Source organism: Sparus aurata, chromosome 14 (assembly GCF_900880675.1).
Source record: "Sparus aurata chromosome 14, fSpaAur1.1, whole genome shotgun sequence".
Taxonomy (NCBI): domain Eukaryota; kingdom Metazoa; phylum Chordata; class Actinopteri; order Spariformes; family Sparidae; genus Sparus; species Sparus aurata.
In genome coordinates this window covers 9,357,826-9,375,578 of record NC_044200.1, presented here as the reverse complement: position 1 = coordinate 9,375,578, position 17,753 = coordinate 9,357,826, and the positions used below count along the sequence as shown (strand labels likewise).

The 17,753-nt window shown below is 46.8% G+C and overlaps 1 protein-coding gene across 8 annotated transcripts in view; it reads right to left on the bottom strand.

Moving 5' to 3' along the window:
• The window catches only part of celsr1a (cadherin EGF LAG seven-pass G-type receptor 1a), a 96,563-nt gene extending 79,163 nt beyond the window's left edge, over window positions 1-17,400 (bottom strand). For all 8 annotated transcript variants that reach the window (XM_030440396.1, XM_030440398.1, XM_030440401.1 and 5 more), the window contains exon 1: window positions 13,643-17,400. In XM_030440396.1, coding sequence (XP_030296256.1) covers window positions 13,643-17,174 — 3,532 coding nt within the window. In that variant the 5' untranslated portion in view covers window positions 17,175-17,400. The remainder of the gene's footprint in view (window positions 1-13,642) is intronic.
• Between the last annotated feature and the right edge of the window lie 353 nt (window positions 17,401-17,753).

Sequence of the window (17,753 nt, the reverse complement as noted above, 5' to 3'; positions counted from 1 at the left end):
TCGTATCACTTCGTATCGTATCGTATCGCATCAATAGTACCACCACCTCTCATGCACAACAGGTGTCAAAACATCATGCGAGCATTGTTGCTTAGCTTGAAACAATAACCATCATTTCAATACTCATGTCTGGGTGAGAAGACACATGAAACCACCCATGTTACTTATTCTCCACCTGAAAAGAAGGGGCTTCTGTCTCTTCCCGTGTTTCCCGCGAAAGAGGAACATTATCTGCAACCCACAGGAGGTAAGACAGAGTGACAGTCCAGACGACCCTGCGGTAAGTGGAGGTTTACTCAGATAAGACCTGTGTTTAGAGCCACTGAGCCCTTTACTTTGTCTGGGGGGCCAGAGGTGAAGTGACCACATTCAGAGGTCACGGCCCCTGAACCTGCGCTGCCTCATCAGGTCATTTCTTCGTCCCTGACGGACAGCAGACGCTGAACAGAGGCTCAGCTTGCTTGATAAAAAGAAAGGGTGTGAGAAAGAAATACCGCAGATATTACTGAGCCCGACCAGTCACTGCAATAAATTCACATCTCTGATCTTAAAATGACTTCGGCCTGTCTTGCCTGATTGCACTTTGTGGCAAACACAGTTCATGCACGGGCATTAAAACAGCGTAAGAGGCTGTTAAGAACCTAATGGCTACATTATCGACGCAGCTAAAACAACATGGGAATCGATTCTAGCGGCATTTTAGAGGATCTTGAGCAGAGTGTGGGGCGCCCGCCCAGCAGCCTGTCAGTGTGCTGTCAGGACCGTCTGTGGTCGGACAGTGAAGCCCTGCTATCAGTGTCTAACAGCATTCAGGGAGGATTAGGAGCTGGCAAACGGCCTTGTAACGCACAAGCGCAAGCGGAAGTCGCATTAGCCGACATCCCACTTTGCTGTAGTGCATCTGTATCGACACTTTGAGTGAGAGGGAGCCGAACAAGTGGAGGTCACGGAAGTTCAGTTGCTTAGGCAGAGCAGTTGCATCTTTAGTCTTTAGTTTTCTACTCCCGATCACAAAGTCTCCTTCTTACACCTTCTATCACTGAGGAGACTTTAGGAGCTGATTCTCGGCATCCACTTGATTCAGCGGCATTTTTTTTTTAATCAGCATAGGTACCACACACTCTATACACGCTACCTCACGCACACACACACTTCTCGCAAACAGCTCCTCAACGTTAACCCAGTGTGTAATTTGATAAGGCGCCGCTGAAGGTAGACAGCAGCACGTATGTCATTTTCCAACATCACATGGGATGAGCTGGGACACAGAGAGGCATTGTGGGTCCCGGTTCTGGCCCATAATGGAGGTGTCAGGAGTGCAGCCGAGCGTCTCAAAGAACTTTTTCTTTGTCGAAGATACAACAACACAAATGCCCCACTTTCCAAATTAATTACATTTAGCGAAGACAGGAAGACGGGCGGGATCATTTGGATTTATGTGGATCAAAACAACTTCCTTTTTTAGACGCTCTCAAATGTTTTTTTCCATGTCCGAGAATCACGTTGCTAATGCTATTTCCAAGTCTTGATCTAAAGCCAATACCCGCTATTTAGCATTCATAAGCGTTATAAAAACATTTAAAGGGTATGTCCACCCAAAAATGAAACTTGATGGAAAGTCAGGGGAAATTTCATAGTCTGCAAAAAAAAAAGGCATAAAATGGCTCCATATAGCTCGTCTGATCTGAATCCCCAGAACCTCCAAGTTCCCAAATTGATTTGAAAGGACATTATTCATCACCCGTCTTAAGCCAAAATCTTCACTGTAGCTGCCAAGCTAATAGCACTAGCACGCGTCCCGTTTGTAGTAAATGAGCTCAATTGTGGATTGAGGGTGTCAATAACATCTTTTCTAATCAATTTGGGATCTCTGGGTTTCCTGAGACTTAGATTATGCTGGACGAGCTGTATGGAGCTATTCTATTATATTTTCTAAGTTGTTTATTTCTGTTTTTAAAACAAGTCCCCATTTACTTCAGTTGTGAAAGTGAATGCTACAACGCTGTCTTGCTGTGAGGCTCCAAAATGTTTTATGTGGACCACGAAACTCCCCCTCACCTTCTATTGTCATGGGGATGAATATATAATGACTGACTTTTTGTTTTTGGATGAACTTCTCCTTTCATACATGGTTTATAAAACATGATAATGTAGCTTATAGCAGATACAAGAACGTATAAGATATATAAATAAGATATAATAACAGATGTATGTACTACCATCAATAAATGGATGCTTTATCGTCTTCATAGGAGGAATTATTATTGTATTAATAGACACTTAAACTGTCATTTTAGCTGCTTATACTTACATCATAATGTGTTACAAACAACTTATTATATGTTGGCATATAGGTGATTAATGGGGAGGTTAAAAGAAAGTGTTGCCTGGTATCAACTCAATGTGCTGGACCAGTATACACACACACACGTTAAAAACATCTAACCAAACTGTTAATAAAGTCGCCTCTACTTTGATACACGTGTAACTGAAGACATTTTGTGAGGGGTGAGGCACTTTTTTTTTGTGTGTGCCGTATAAAAGGTGGAAGGGATCTTTGTGTGAAACTTGGCCTTAACACTCCAGGGGAAGAAGGTCGGCCACTGCGAGCTCCGCGGATGGTGTGCGACTGTAACTGTCGCGTGCATGTGCGGTTTGCAAATGCGTGCTTATACATGGGTTATGGATGAGTCTCTGTGCGTGTTTGAGTTTCCCCGTCCAAAATGTAACAGGAGGACGTTTCAGTTGAAAGAAGCGCCTTGACACCCTATCAAAAGGTAGAGCAAACCCAATACACCTCGGAGCTCCCTCTGTCTGCATCCACGTATCCGTCTCTGCCTCTCTGCTAAAAGAAGAGGCCTGGAGCGTCGGAGAAAACACACAAAGCTTCAATCCGCACGTCTTAGTCTCTTCCTTTGAAATGCTTACAGAGGCCTAAGCCGCTCCGCCTGTAGGAGCCAAGTGTGACCCAGGGTGTGGCGAGCGCTTCGCCCTCCTAACGCTGTGGCGCTCTTATGTTTATGTGTTGATGCATACACAGGCGCTCACTTTGTGCACATGCATTTACCCTTAAACCTGACAAAAGAAAGCTGCTGTCAGAGCAGAGCAGAAGCTTGTCAGGGGGTCGTAAGGTGACACCCGCGATGACAGCGGTTGTGTCTGACTGACAGACAGAAAAAAAAAAACGTTGCTATGGGGGTATTCGCAAAAATCTCGTTTTCCTCACTTCAGGGTTTAAATCCGGTAACCATCCAGGCTACTGAAGTGCCCCTGAGCGAGATATTAAATCTCTCTAGAGTTGACCTCTTCAGAAGGAGAAATGTTTATCCTCCCTGGGAACAGAGTCACGAAAGTCAAAACACATACTCAATATATATACTCTATAATGTGTAAGTCATATTTGTCATGATCAAGACCGAAATCTATCCAGGAGTTTCCCTGCTGGTCAACACGCCAGATCCAGCCTGGCCAGATCCAGCTCGAGCATTCAAGTACTAAACAAATCTAATGTTGTTCCTGAAATGTCAGGGGATCACCAAAGTAGACTGAATCAGGGGAACATGAATGACTTTACAAAATGTCATGGCAATCCATCTCATGGTTAATGGGCTATTCCAGTCTTAAAATAAGCTGTACGCTAAAATTACCGTCACTCTAAAAATCTGGAGGGTACACAGCAATTTACCTGGTGAGGAGGGGTTGTTTCCACTCAGTCCTCAGGTAGGAAAACTAGCCAGTGTATAATTAAAGGCTTTGAAATTAGACTGCTAGCATGGGCTGTCTATCATGCTGCCAGCCACTTCTATAGCAGGAAACTATAGATGCATCAACACCACCTGTAACCTGTGCACGATAGCGAGGTAATCGAAAAGATAACATTTCGGGGGGAAGTCAAGTGCTGCCTGACAGGCAGTGAGAAACAAAGGGACAACAGTTTGGGAGCTAAGCGTGCATCAACAAGTTCCCACACACAAGCTATTAACTGTCAAGATTATACCTGTCACCAGCTCCTTCCCTGGCTGATGGGGAAATGACTAAAACTGACACCTCTGCGGAGGCAAACTTCAGCACTCACAGGGGTTCAAGCCCCAATCAAGGAGTTCTTATAAAAGGGCAATTATAGATGGTGTCAGGTTTCAAGAAAGGTGTTAACAGAAATGTTTTGATCAGAACTGTGCCTAAAAAAGCTTGTCAAGTCTATTAAAAATGTATTTTCACGATCACAAAGGGCCATTATTTGTTTCAAAAGCTATGTTGGTCTGTAGTTGGTCACACTCACAGTTGGAGTCTCAAATCAGAGGTGAAACAGCAGGTGTTCAGTCCAAAAGGTGTTTTTTCACAAACACAGAACACGCATACATGAGCCACCCCGGGGTGAACTGAGAACTCTCGCTGATCTTACAGCTTATATACCTGTAGTCTAGGTTGCCCCCGCCCCCCTGGACCATCCTTTTACCATTATGATCATCCTGGGCTTGACACTTATTATTCTCATTTTTGGATGTGTTCTTAAAAGCCTACAAAAAGGTTGCATCCAACATTGGTCATTATCAGGCTCAAGCTGAATGTTAGAGCTCAGCTGGGACTGCAAAGGATGTTCCAAAATCTCCTCATATGAGTGATCATGACCCAGTATCTTATCTGCCACCACAGTTCAATTAAGGATACCTCTATGAAAAGGGTTTCCGCAGAAGGGAACCTTTTTGTTTAGCTCGGGATTACGCAACAGACTTCACCGTTGAACAGATATTGGTCTGTTTGTGCCAGTGAACTGAATCCATTTAAGCCGTTTGACATTTCATCTGCATTGTCAGTGCCAGTGCCAAGTCTTAATAGCTGTGAGGATCGTAGCCCAGAGCTTTGCATAAAGGACTATTACACAGGGAGCAAGGGTTGATCCTTCGTAACGGGAAAGATATGAAGTTACGGTGCGTGATGGGAGTAGTGACATAGGACCGGATTAGGCCATAGGGAGCAGAGGATGCTGCCAACAGCGACGTTTTTAAACTTTAAAATGGATGCAAGTCGATATTTAAACCCATAATATAACAAGATACACACTCAAACAAAGGCTAATTTTAGCTAAAATGTCTTCCGTCTCAAAAGAAAAGTTCACACTGTGGGACATGCTCTTCTTGCCAAAAGTTTCATCAGAGGATTGACACGACTCTCACAATTGTATGCTAAAGCAGATGGTTAGCTTAGCATAACATGAAGACCAAAAACAGTTTTCAACGGCTAGCCTGGTTCTGCCAAAAACCAAAGCGTAAAAAAAAACTATTCTTTAAAAGGTACATGTTAAAATTATAGTTGACTTAAAAAAAATCAACTACAGTTATCAACAGAACATAAAGAAGTTACAGTTTTGACATTGTGGGGTCTATGTATTATGTTGAAGAGTTGTTTACTGAAGTTAGCACTTTAGCATGCTAACCAGCAAGTTTGTCCTGTCTCAATCCAGAGCTCCTATGCAAGCAGCGCAAGCATCAACACTCCCCCAGAGCTCCAAGCTCACAGTCTGGACCACTAACTGCATGGCTAAATGAGCCAACCAGCTAATTGCAGCAACAACAGCAGTTGGAAACAATTAGCGGTTATTCTGTTAATATGATGCCATCTGTTCATTTTGAGAACTGATTCGACACATGGCCAATTCTTACATATTGCCCCTTTAACATTAGTGTAAGATTTAAGATTTTAGTTAAAAGACACCTTAGTGTTTGTTTTTTAATAGTTAGCTGGCATCGACTCCTCGTGGAAGCTGTTCATCACTGCAGGGACTCTGATGATCAAAAATTTGGCGGCTAGATTGAAAACAAGCCTGGACAACTCAGTAAAATTTGATTTCTTTCTAAGAGTTAAAAGGTCAACAGTGCAGCTAAAGACCAAACTGTGCTCTTAAAGTTACCTAAAAAAAAATATATTCTAAAACTAAGGTTGCATACATTCAGCTGAAGGAGTTATGTAATGCCACAATTTGTCGTGAAAGATCCATAGTTGAATGGAGTCACATGAGTTAAGTTCCCATGTTCACCATGAGTAGAAACAGTATATCAGTAAACGAAAAAATCTGACCTCACGGCATGCAACCTACACATGACCGGCGTTTGAAGGGTCAAATCTAAATTTGTAAGTGTTGCTGTGACAACAAGTAAATGTCACGTCATTCACACGAGACTGTTGCCATAACTTGGCACCGGAGAGGCCTGTAAGAGCGAGGACACAACAATGGAGACAAATCCAAACGCTTAGACACACATAAACCAGACTATCAGGAACAAAAAGATGATGTCTCCTGTCATTGTTACTAATGCATCTTTAGGCTTCTTGCAGGTTCCTACAGGAACCCTAAAATACATCCCACAAAAGCAGACATGAGCCACAGGCAACAAGTGGAGGGAGGCTCCAGTTATTATCCCCCTTATCATCTCCTCCTTCTCCTCTTCTTTTGCCACCTTCCTCTTCACTGTCACATGTCATTCACTCTGGCGAGAAACTGTATATACACACACGCCCCCCCTGCCCCCACCCCAGCACCACTTAACATTCCTGCAGCTGGTCATCGCACATCATGACGCATGTAATGTCACACTCGTGAGCCGTCGGCGAGCCGCGATGCTCTCCCTGCCTCCTCGGCCGGTGAGACAAAGGCGAGTATTGTGTCGTCTGAGTGAGAGAGAATGAGAAAGACCGGGAGAGGTGTGTCGGGTTACAATCAAATACGACCCCTCCACCACCACCGCCACCGCCTGCATCACCACCCAAAACCTGTTGGGAGTCTGAGTGGTGAAATCACTGTCCTGCAGCATGTAAACGTGAGATAACCCTGCCTGTCAGGGGGGTGTGGATCATCTGGGCGGCAGTAGGATGCTGTCAGTTAACAGCACATCTACACATATTGAAAATACAATTATCGATCACATGTGTAAAGCAACCATTAGCAACCATGTAAGATCAACCTTAAAACCTCCTCTGAATACCCTCATCTCAGCTCAAGTAACAAAAGGTGGATGAATTTGGAAGACGCAGACAAAGCCAAACAAAATGGATGTGAAAATAACCATATTTTTCTTGGAATAAAGGATCATAAAAAAAACTTCTTCTAGCATCTTCCCAGTCACTAAAGTCATTTTGTTGTGAAAAGTTAAAGGGAGCGGTGACGGCATCAGCAGGTAGCCTTGGGTCCCTAAACATTACTTGTCTTTCTAGCCTGTAATTGAGTGTTCAGACATCAGTGGAGTCAAACAGTGACCGGTCCTGATCCACTGGTATTTACACTTCAAACTCTTGCCTCCAGCCTGGAGGCACACACACACACACACACACACACACACAGAGCCAAACATTACAGCCCAGTGTGGATGTGCAAGATTAAGCACGAATGGGATTTCTTTCCTGCTCATCGGACACACAGACAGAGACATGGAGACGTGAACACTGTTATTACACCTGCACAGGATCGTCCTCTCTACCCTGCCTCAGGACAAAAGAGGATCATGTCATTCAATTAAGTTTTTCAGTGCTAATACAGGAGGTGCCGCAAACATTTTGCAGATGGACAAAAACTGGGACAAGTACATTTTGCAGACAAGCCTCTTCACAATTTCTTCTTTTGGAAAAAAGGCCAACTTTTGTGTTTAAAATGCAAAAGTTAGGCTACAAATACTTTTTTTTAAAGATTGAATTACCAAAAAGGCAACATTTAATGACTGTTAATCAATGCACCATAAGACCTTTCCATTGGGTTTGACTGGGGACCAAAATGAGGTGGTACGCAACATGACTGACCACAAGAGAAAAAGACTGAACATCTAATATCTAACATCTGCCATTAATGCCTATTTATTGACTGGTGACGGATATAAGCTAGCCAATGTGCATATGGTGAGTACATCAGACTTCTGCAGTAAATACTTTCTGCATTAGGTTTACCACGTTGACCATCTTGGTTTCTCATGTTAGCATGCTAACTGTTGCTGACTAGCACTAATAAACAATGTGTATCTGATGGGAATGTCACTTTCTTGTGAATGGGAATGACAGTAGTATTCAATACTATAGAGAAGCAAACTAAATAATGTGATAATCATTAAGTTTCATACTGCTGTATACCTGTCAAACCAGTGTACTGCAACTCTAGCACACATAAAAATGTGGACGGGCAGACTGACAAGAGGGGCACATGCTGGCAGACAGGCATGCAGACAGATAGAGAAACCCTAAAGGACAGTAATCTAATAAGTTTCTATGACCACTCAAGACAAATTTAGCCTCGACGGCCACGTGCCAGGAGAGGCAACACTCTTCAGGCACATGGTCACGCAACGGGCGCACTCTTAAGAAAAGCACAGTGAGACAAAGGAAGACGAGAGGGGAGACAATGAAACCGAAGGTGAGAGGAAAGAACAGTGAGATAGGAGGAGGAGGAGGAATAGGAGGAGGAGGAGGGAGGAATCTGGTGGGGAGGGAGAGTTTAAAGCCAGGAGTGTGAGATATCTTAGGAATGAATGGGATCTCCTAATATCAGTTACTGAGAGTGCCAAGCCTGGGAATGGCAGCGTATCTCGAACACATACTGCACGAAAAAAAACATATGAGCTGCTGCAGACAGGACTGAGGCACACAGGCTCCGTCTGTGCAGACCTCAGACTCTGTTGCCTGGTGGTGAGGTTGCTCATCTGATACCAGCCGCCTTAATAAAGCTCGCACTGACATCTCCGGGCTATGCAGGTTATTCCTCGGGCTCCCGCCGTCTCCCCCCATCCATCACGTCGAGAGGTCAGAAGTCATGTGTAGACGAGTACAGGGTCATTTCTCACCACTGAGTGTGTGTTTAAAAGGCCCGTGTCCCGCTTTGATCTCAGGGGTGAGGGGTCACCGCCGTCTGTGCGTCACCGACACACCTGTACTCAAAGAGAGGAGTCACGTTTCTCCTGTCAGACACGCACGGCCTGGAAAAATACGGGAAAGCGGGAACAGAAGCCTGACAGGAAGATGGCTGCCCCTTGACTCACACGACGGGTGATTTGTCTTTCCCAATATGCGTTCCCGTCTCCCCTGTGAAGCAATATTTCACGACCAAATAATGATTAGAAACCAAAAGAATGCCAAGGACGACAGAACAGAGGACCATTTCTTAGCCTCCTCGCACAAGAGAATGAATGAAAAAGCCACAAAATTAATCCAGATCCCGCCCTACAGTCTACCGAGTGTTGCGCAAGTCTAATTGCGCCGCATGATAAAAGGACATCTCGTGTTTCTTTCCATATAAATGATGGAGTGGTGGTTTTCACGGGAATGTTCTGAAGCGGCCCGTCTATTGTGGAAGTTCAGCGAGTTCATCCGAAGATTGGATTTGATCTGATAAAATAAGCACAAACGCTGAGCTTCGCGTGTCACAGCAGAAAATCTAATCATGTATATTGAGAGAGGGGGGAGAGAAGCGGGAGAAAGAAAGAGAAAGTGTGTGATAGAAGGGGGCGGGCGGACGAGAAGAGAAATGTTAAAAAGCTGAGCTATGCAACTCCTCCAACGGGATTATAAGAGCCAGAGCAAAGGCATGGAAGCTCAGCGAAAGCCCCATGGGGGAAAGGCGAGGAAGGACAGGGAGAGGGGGGGAGGGAGGCGGGTGTGTGTGTGTGTGTGTGTGTGTGTGTGTGTTTGCGTGTAGCTGCATGCCGTCCCACTCGCACAAGGTAAGGAGAAAGATCAGAGCCAGGGTGGAAAAAGACGATTTAGCATCAATCATTTCTAATCGTTTAAGTAACATTTGCCACGCCGCATCATTGAATGATATCACACAACTCCACCTATAGCTAGTCTGTGCAAGCAGGTAGAGGTTGCCTGGAGAAAAAAAAAAAAAAAAAAAATCCAGCGCACATTAGGTAATGTCTTTTGCATATCAGGAAGCGAATGGAGAGAACGGTGGCCACATGAACGGATAAGCGAGAAAAAGTGACAGTAACCTGACCGATCAATGCCCTTCCTGCCCAAAGCGGCATCAAAGACGAGCGGCGATTAAAGTTAATTGTCGTGTCGCCTTTCGCCACCCGAGTCTTGGCCAGCAAGCTGCACTCGAACACATCACACAGACTACGGATGACGAGGGGGACATGAGATACCTCTACAAGGAGACAATAGTTTGTATTTGTCATTCAAAGAGGAAATACGGAGACACACAGTTACACAGAATTTCATTTCATTTTCATTTCTAAAAGCTCAGTCAGTTGCCAGCGAGGGCCAACCAATGCCACCCGTGCCTGACACATCGCAAACAAACAGCGCCCCAGGATGAATGGAGGAGGCACACACTTCTTCCCTGTCACGCGTCACATATTGTCCCTGTTTTGCAGCCAAAACATCACTTTGACAACGGAATGCTCGATCAGTGTTCAGCCGTGAACTGCGTCGGCTCAGATTGGCTCCTTGAGATCGATTTAAACTTCTGTCTCTCCCAACGGGCAAAAGCCTAATCATGTGTGGTTCAAATCAAGCATTCCTTTCCATGCTACTTTTAGGAAATGACTAATTACCTTGATTGCTGACAGCCGAGGCACTTTTAACAACACGAGCCAGCCAAATGCTGGCAAATCTTGGCTTAAGATGGCTGGCCTGACTGTCAGTTCTGGAAATAAACCAGCTGAGAGTCTTATTATGTACTAACTAGTGTGACAAATTGGTGAAAACTGTGATTGAAATGTTTCCAGCGAACCACTGCAGGCATGCTTTGATTTGCAAGAAATCACAGACCAGTCAGTAGACGCCGAGGCTCAGCGAAGGGAGCAGGGATAAAGGTGCATTACGCTGAAATGCTGCACGACTCAGCCTTTGTGACAGTCAGAAATTGACAGATACACATCTTTAAAGGGAGAACAGAGTGGCAACCCCAAAGGTTCAAGTGAAATTTGACAAGCTAGGTTGAGAGCTCTTACAATGACAACACCGAGCCCTTAGCTGTGGAACCAGGGCGCAGCGGTCACACACACAGAGTACAGAAGGAGAGAGAACGAGGACAGATGGAACAGTGTTGTGTCTAGCAGAGTGTGTTAAGCGAGTGTATCTCAGGAGAGTTATCAGGGCACTCTTGTGTTTCAGCAGAGGGCTGAAGAAACATTCTCAGGCCTTCTGTTGGCCACTGTGGAAGCACCCGTACACCCCGAGCACAGGTTTAAAGAAGAGCCCCGACTGGGAGGAAGTAAGGAAGAAAATGCGTCTCTCTTTGAGACAGATGGCACGTCTTCATCTCTGTTTTGTTGTGGGTCCTCTACAGCCAAGACAGATCAATACCCACTGTGATATATCGACAGTCCTTTGTTCGATCGATCAGGCATAGCAGTCAAGTAAAACAGGCAAGACAGAGCTAATGCAGTTCAGCTCGATCACATCGATCATGGACAGAGTATGCCAATCACACTAATAGAGAGGTAGCTTCACAATGCAAGAATTACTGAGACACGTGATCCTGGGGTTTTGGAACTTTGTGGGCTCATTGTGACCACTAAACAAGAAAGTGACAGAGAAAAGGTCAAAACAAAAAGCCACAGAATAAAACTAAATACTCCAAAAGAGAATACGGGAAACCAGGATGGGAGAAAGACTGAATTCAGGGGCGAGACACAATCAGAGTCTTGTGTCTTGTGCTTGTAAAGGTCCTATTAGCTCACCAATCCCCTCAGGCCTTCCTCTCCCAAGAGCCCGGGGTCAAAAGGTCAAGACATCGGCCGCAATGGTTACCTAACACTTGACATCAGTGCGGACCTCTAAAAGAAGAGGGGGTTGGACTTTGTTCATCTGTTTAATTGTGCATGAACACATGCTTACTTATATTAGTGTGTGCACATGACTACAAGTAATAAAGTGAAGTCCAGTCCCCTTTGGGACCATCATCAGGTCACCGTTGTCAGGGATACCGCAAGAGCTGTCAGCTGTTATTGACAAACACGAATGCCGCAGCGATAAATGGCGGCTGTTAACCATTGTGGTCGGCCGCTGCCTCCTCAGATGCTCTGCAGGTCATCTATAACGGCAATAAAGCACTTAGATAAGGTGACGGTCTGCCTTTGGTCCGGGACAAAGACAAGGCACAAGTCCTTCAGCAAAAAGAAAAAAGAGGAGAAACATCTGGGGAAAGCTGCTGAACCACAGTGTGTAACATTAACTTGTGACAATCACAAGTTTAAGTGCAGCTAAAGAGCTACTTCATTATCCTATCAATCAAAAAAGAGGAAGAAATGCCCCCGAAATGAACTGATCAAAGCTCGCACGCAAAAAGTTACGAGCATTATGCTCCAGAGCTCGCAGTTCACAAAACCACAACCATGATTAGATTGATGGACTGGGAATGCTGTCTTGCCCCGGTGAAGCCTGGTTCATAGCAGCTCATTAATATTCCCTCAGTATGTGTGATACGCCGGCATTTCATAGCTCGGGGAGGCGATAGGGTGACACAGAGTGAGGGCCAGCTGAAAAAAATCTGGCTGCGTCGGGCTGTTTGCCCATTTCAAGGCTTAATGTGCTTCAGGAGATCAACCAACAGAGAGAGCAGGATGGGGAGAGGGAGAGAAGACTAAGAAAAAGAGAAAAAAGAGGAAAAGAAAGAAAGAGAGAAGGTTGAGCAACCAGCTGTCAATAGGTGACAGGGTAGTTACTCTGTCAGCGTATTAGATTTATCCTGCTTGCCCAACTGCCTGATTAATGTCACAGCGCTTTCTTGCAAAGTGTGTGTGTTTGTATGTGTGTTTGTATGTGTGTGTGTGTGTGTGTGTGTGCGCGCGCGCGCTTGCCTCCAGAGTAGCCTGTTCCCTGCCAATTTAGGTGTGAATGTCCAAGTGTTTGCATTTGTCTAATCTTTAACTTGAAAGAACAAAGTCTGCTTCTGTCGCGGAAAAGAGAAAAAAAAAGAAAGGCAACTTGGAGCAAATTCTTTGTGCATGACCTTGTAATATGTAACGCCCAAGCACCGAGATCGAAACCTGCGTTTTTCGTCCTTTCGGCAGTCTCCTCCCAAAAAAACAAAACCTTGGATCTGAAAAACTTCTCTTTCATCCAAAAATCGAAGCAGTTCCAAGTGTGAGCTTGTGGAGAGAACTTGTGCAAAGGTACTCTGGTGAGATCCTGTGAGACATCTTGCCACAAGATGTTCGATCACCTACAGAAACAACCTTCAGCCGCCGCACTTCAAAGAGTGCGGTCTAGACTCTATATGCTCGAAGGAAACCATGTGTGTGTTCCTACTCATGACAGAAACCCACATATCTGCAACAACAAAGCAAGCCTGGTTATGTGGGTGCCCTTCTAATAGCACCTTTTTTTCACCTCACCCGACCACTTACGCACAATACATTTATCACCCAAATGGCACAAAAGCAGCACAACCGGATCCCGCAGAGCGCCTGCAGCAAACAGCTACTGAACACACAGTCAACACCACCATGCAAACCTGCTCTCAGTCTCTGTTCAGCTCTGCACTGACTCAGCAGCGCGAGGATACGTCGCACCTGGTGACTCAAATCTCTGGTCTTTAACTCATGTTTCACCTCGTGTGCATGTGCTGACACATGTAACTGTCATGAAAGGTCAGAATTTCCTCAAAGAGAAGCAACCTGAAAGGGATGAAAGGAGTATTTTTAGATGATTTTCTTACCTGTGACGGAAATGGTCATGGGCGCTTCCAGGGGCCTGTCGTTGTCCAGGTCCCTGCTCAGCCTCAGATCCCCCGTGTCCTCGTTCAGCAGCAGCAGATTGAGCTCATTCCCAGATTCGAACTTGTACCGTAGCTTATCCGACACATCCGGGTCATGAGCTGGTACCTTTCCTATTATCCCTGACGGAAAGCTGTTGGACTTGTTGGTGATGTAGTTGTTGAAAATGATCTCAAAGTTCTGCAGCACCGGCGTGTTGTCGTTCATGTCCACGAGGCGGATGTGCACAGTGGCCCGACTCACCAGTGGCGCCGACGTGGCCTGGACCACAATCACGTACTCTGTTTTAGTCTCGTAATCCAGGTCTGTGAGGGCGGTGAGGTCGCCGTTAAATATGTCGAGCTGGAAAACCTCTGGAATATTCCCTTCCACGATCTGGTACATGATCTGAGCGTTGGTGCCCTCGTCAGGGTCGGTGGCGGTGATCTGGGCCACGACGGACCCCACCGAGCTGTTCTCCTCCACGTCGTAGAACAGCTCATCCTTCTCAAACACCGGCGCATTGTCGTTTATGTCTTGGACCACCACGTGAATGGGAACGGCTACTTTCAGCGGCGGAACCCCCCTGTCGACAGCAAAGGCCTTAAGGTTGTACACGGGTACATTCTCGCGGTCCAGTTTGCGTGCTGTTCTGATGATGCCAGAGTAAGTCTCTATGATGAAGTCCCCCTCTCCGTCATCACCACCCTGAAATGTATAGCTCACCCTGCCGTTAGAGCCAGAATCTCTATCCGAGGCAGAGATCTGGAGAACGCTAGTGTAGAGAGGTGCGTCTTCAAATACAGTCCCCTGGTACATATCCCGAAGAAACTGAGGAGCGTTATCATTGGCATCGAGGATGATTATCTCCACGTAGGTGGTATCAGATTTCTGAGGAATGCCATTGTCCCTGGCGATGATGGCTAACGTGTAGGAGGCTTGGTCTTCATAATCAATCTCCATTTGCGTGGTGATGGCACCAGAATCCGGGTCGATTTTAAACTGTGGGACATTATCCTCCATCACGTATGTGATGCGAGCATTTTCTCCCGTGTCCTCGTCCGACGCACTGATCACCACCACAGTGGAGCCCACCGGTTTCTCTTCACTTAGCATCACCTGGTAGTTGGCACTTTGGAAGACGGGCCGGTGTGTGTTGGCGTCCGTTACGTTGATGAACACCTGAGCAGTGTCATAGCGCGTTCCATCACTGGCAGTGACCGTCAGGACGTACTGGCGCTCCTGCTTGTAGTCCAAAGGGAGGGCTAAGGTGATCAGGCCGCCTCCGCTCTGGCTCGTGATGGCAAAGCGGTTCCTGGTGTTGCCACTGGAGATCTGATAGGTCACCACACTGTTAACGTCCCTATCCACGGCCGTCATCGTCAGCACACTGGTCCCAACAACAGCGTCTTCATTGATCTTCAGCGAGTAGGTCTTCTCCGTAAACGTCGGTACGTTGTCATTCACGTCAAGCACCGTGATGCTGACGCTGGCTGAGGAGGACATCACAGGTATCCCGTTGTCTCTCGCCTGCACGCCGAAGGTGTAGAAGTCAGTGGTCTCCCTGTCGAGCTCCTCGCTCACTGTAATCCAGCCTGTGCTGTTGTTGATGGTGAAAGGAAACCCCGGCGTTGTGTCGGTCAAACGGTATTCCAAACGAGCATTTTCTCCTGAATCGCCGTCGATTGCTTGAATGTGGATCACGGAGTAACCAATCGCAACATTTTCCAACACAGTAGCCTGGAAAGGTGTGCTGACAAACATGGGGGAGTTGTCGTTCACGTCCACCACTTGCACCACCACCATCCCTGTGCCGTTTATCAGAGGAGGCCTGCCACCGTCCTGAGCTTTAATCCGCAAATTATACTCCCGAATAATCTCATAATCCAGAGGATTGATGACATCGATCACACCGGTGGGGGAGTGAATGTAGAACTGTCCTTTAACATTTCCACTGATGATGCTGTAATGGACTTTGGCGTTGTTGCCCTCGTCTCTGTCCGTTGCTTCCACCTGGATGACCTGGGTGTTGACCGCGACGTTCTCTGGAACCTGCACAACGTACCTCTTCTCACTGAACTGTGGGTAGTTGTCATTCTCATCCTCCACAGAGATGTGGACCGTGGCGGTGGCACTGCGGGGACCCGGGTCTTTGCCCTGGTCGTTAGCCTCAACAATCAGCTGGTACTTGGCCCGGGTCTCCCTGTCAGGGCGCTCTCTGATCCTCACCAGGCCGTTCCGGGAGTCGATTTCGAACACAGAATTCACTCCATCGCCGTTCACAATCTTATAAATCATGTTGGCGTTGGAGGGCGCGTCACCATCTGTGGCTCGGATTGTCATCACTTCAAACCCGACTTCTACATTCTCCCGGATGTTCACGCGATATTCAGTTTGCTCAAACACGGGGCTGTGGTCGTTGGTGTCGCTCACAGTGACAGTGAGGTAAGAGGTGGCAACTCTTCTGGGGGAGCCGTTGTCAGACACGGTGACTTTGAAAACATGTGTGTCTTTGACTTCTCTGTCTAGTGACTGGACGGTGGTGATGCTCCCTGTCTGAGAGTCGATGTCGAAGAAGTCATTGGACCTGCTGTCAAACAGAGCCTCCATGCTGTACTCCAGACTCCCTGCCTCTCCATCATCCGGGTCAGTGGCTTTCAGGGTGATAACCCGCGTGCCCGCGGGCTCGTTCTCGGGCACAGACACCTGATAGTTCGGGAGCTGGAACTGGGGAGCCGCGTTCACCTGCCGCTTACCCCTGCGGATCAACATGCCAGACTTTCTCTGTGTTTCTGAGAGGGATCTGTGATGTTTGGGCACTTTTACAAGCGTCAGGCTGAGCTGCACGGAGAGCCTGCCGCCCGGAGAGCTCTGCAGCGCGCACTGCAAACTCACCTCGGGCTCTCCTCCGCGCTCAACACATAAGTCACTGGCCAGGAACAAATCCCCACGTCTGAACACCGCGATCAACTCTTCTCCAACACACACGCTGTCCAAGAAGTTGGCGCTCCGCGTAAAGGCAGGCAAAAGTTCTGTCACATTCAAAAGCAGCGTACCTGCGGGTAAGCAGGAAGTTGCCTCCAGTTTTGAAAGGTGTTTAATGTGAATGTCTGGCTCACCTGACGCCTTCTTTCTCCTGTATTTAATAAAGCAGTCCTGGCCGTGCACAAACACATTGAACTGTGTCAGGACAACGTCCCCAGATGTGGAGGAACCTGTCCTGAAGTAAACAGGAGCTGGGTTCCTCGGCGTGTGCGCACACTGAACTTTGTGGTTCAGACGGATAACTCCATCGTGCCTCTCCACTTGGAAAAAGCTCTGAATGGATTGAGCGGATAAAGTCCTGTCAAGTTTATAAGTCCAGCCAGGGCCGAGGGACAGGTTTGCCAAAACGGTCCCGGGCTGTAAAGCCTCCGAAAGGTGCATCTCCAAACATCCCGCAAGCGGCACGCCGAACAGGACACAGACCCAAATCCAACACATCGACAGATCCATGCTGTTAAACCTGCCAAATCCCAGTCAACTTCGCCGAAAGTCCGCCAGAAAAGCATTAACTCTCCCTCTCCCAGCACCGCGTTTTGCTTTTATCCCTCATCGTGAAGTTTTAACGTGGGAAAAGGCGCTCGGTATCCATAGTGTCGGTGTATCCACGGCGCGCAGCGGCTGCGTTAACCCACACTGAGTTTAAAATGAGTACAAAATGGCTCCGTGGCTCTCCTCCTCCTCCTCCTCCTCCTCCTCAGAGGCTTATTACCATAAACCTGCTGTGTTCCCCCTCTGGGACGCTTTCACAGGGGGGCCTTTTTTTTTTTTTCTCATGGAGATTTAGGAAGTGGCTCTGACCAATGCGCGCAATTGCATTGTTATTACAATAAGGTGAGAGCTGGGGAGAATTCCTGATGCCTGTCTACAGTATCGCTCCCTCCTTAACTTGTGTTTGTTGTGGTGGTTGTAGGCAGTGATGGGGCGTTATAAATAGACACCACAGGGAGTCAAATTAAAACCACAAGTGCTCAATTCTTTTTGAAAATGGTGTTCAGCTCTGGAGTCACACAACTTAAATCAGCCACTCTA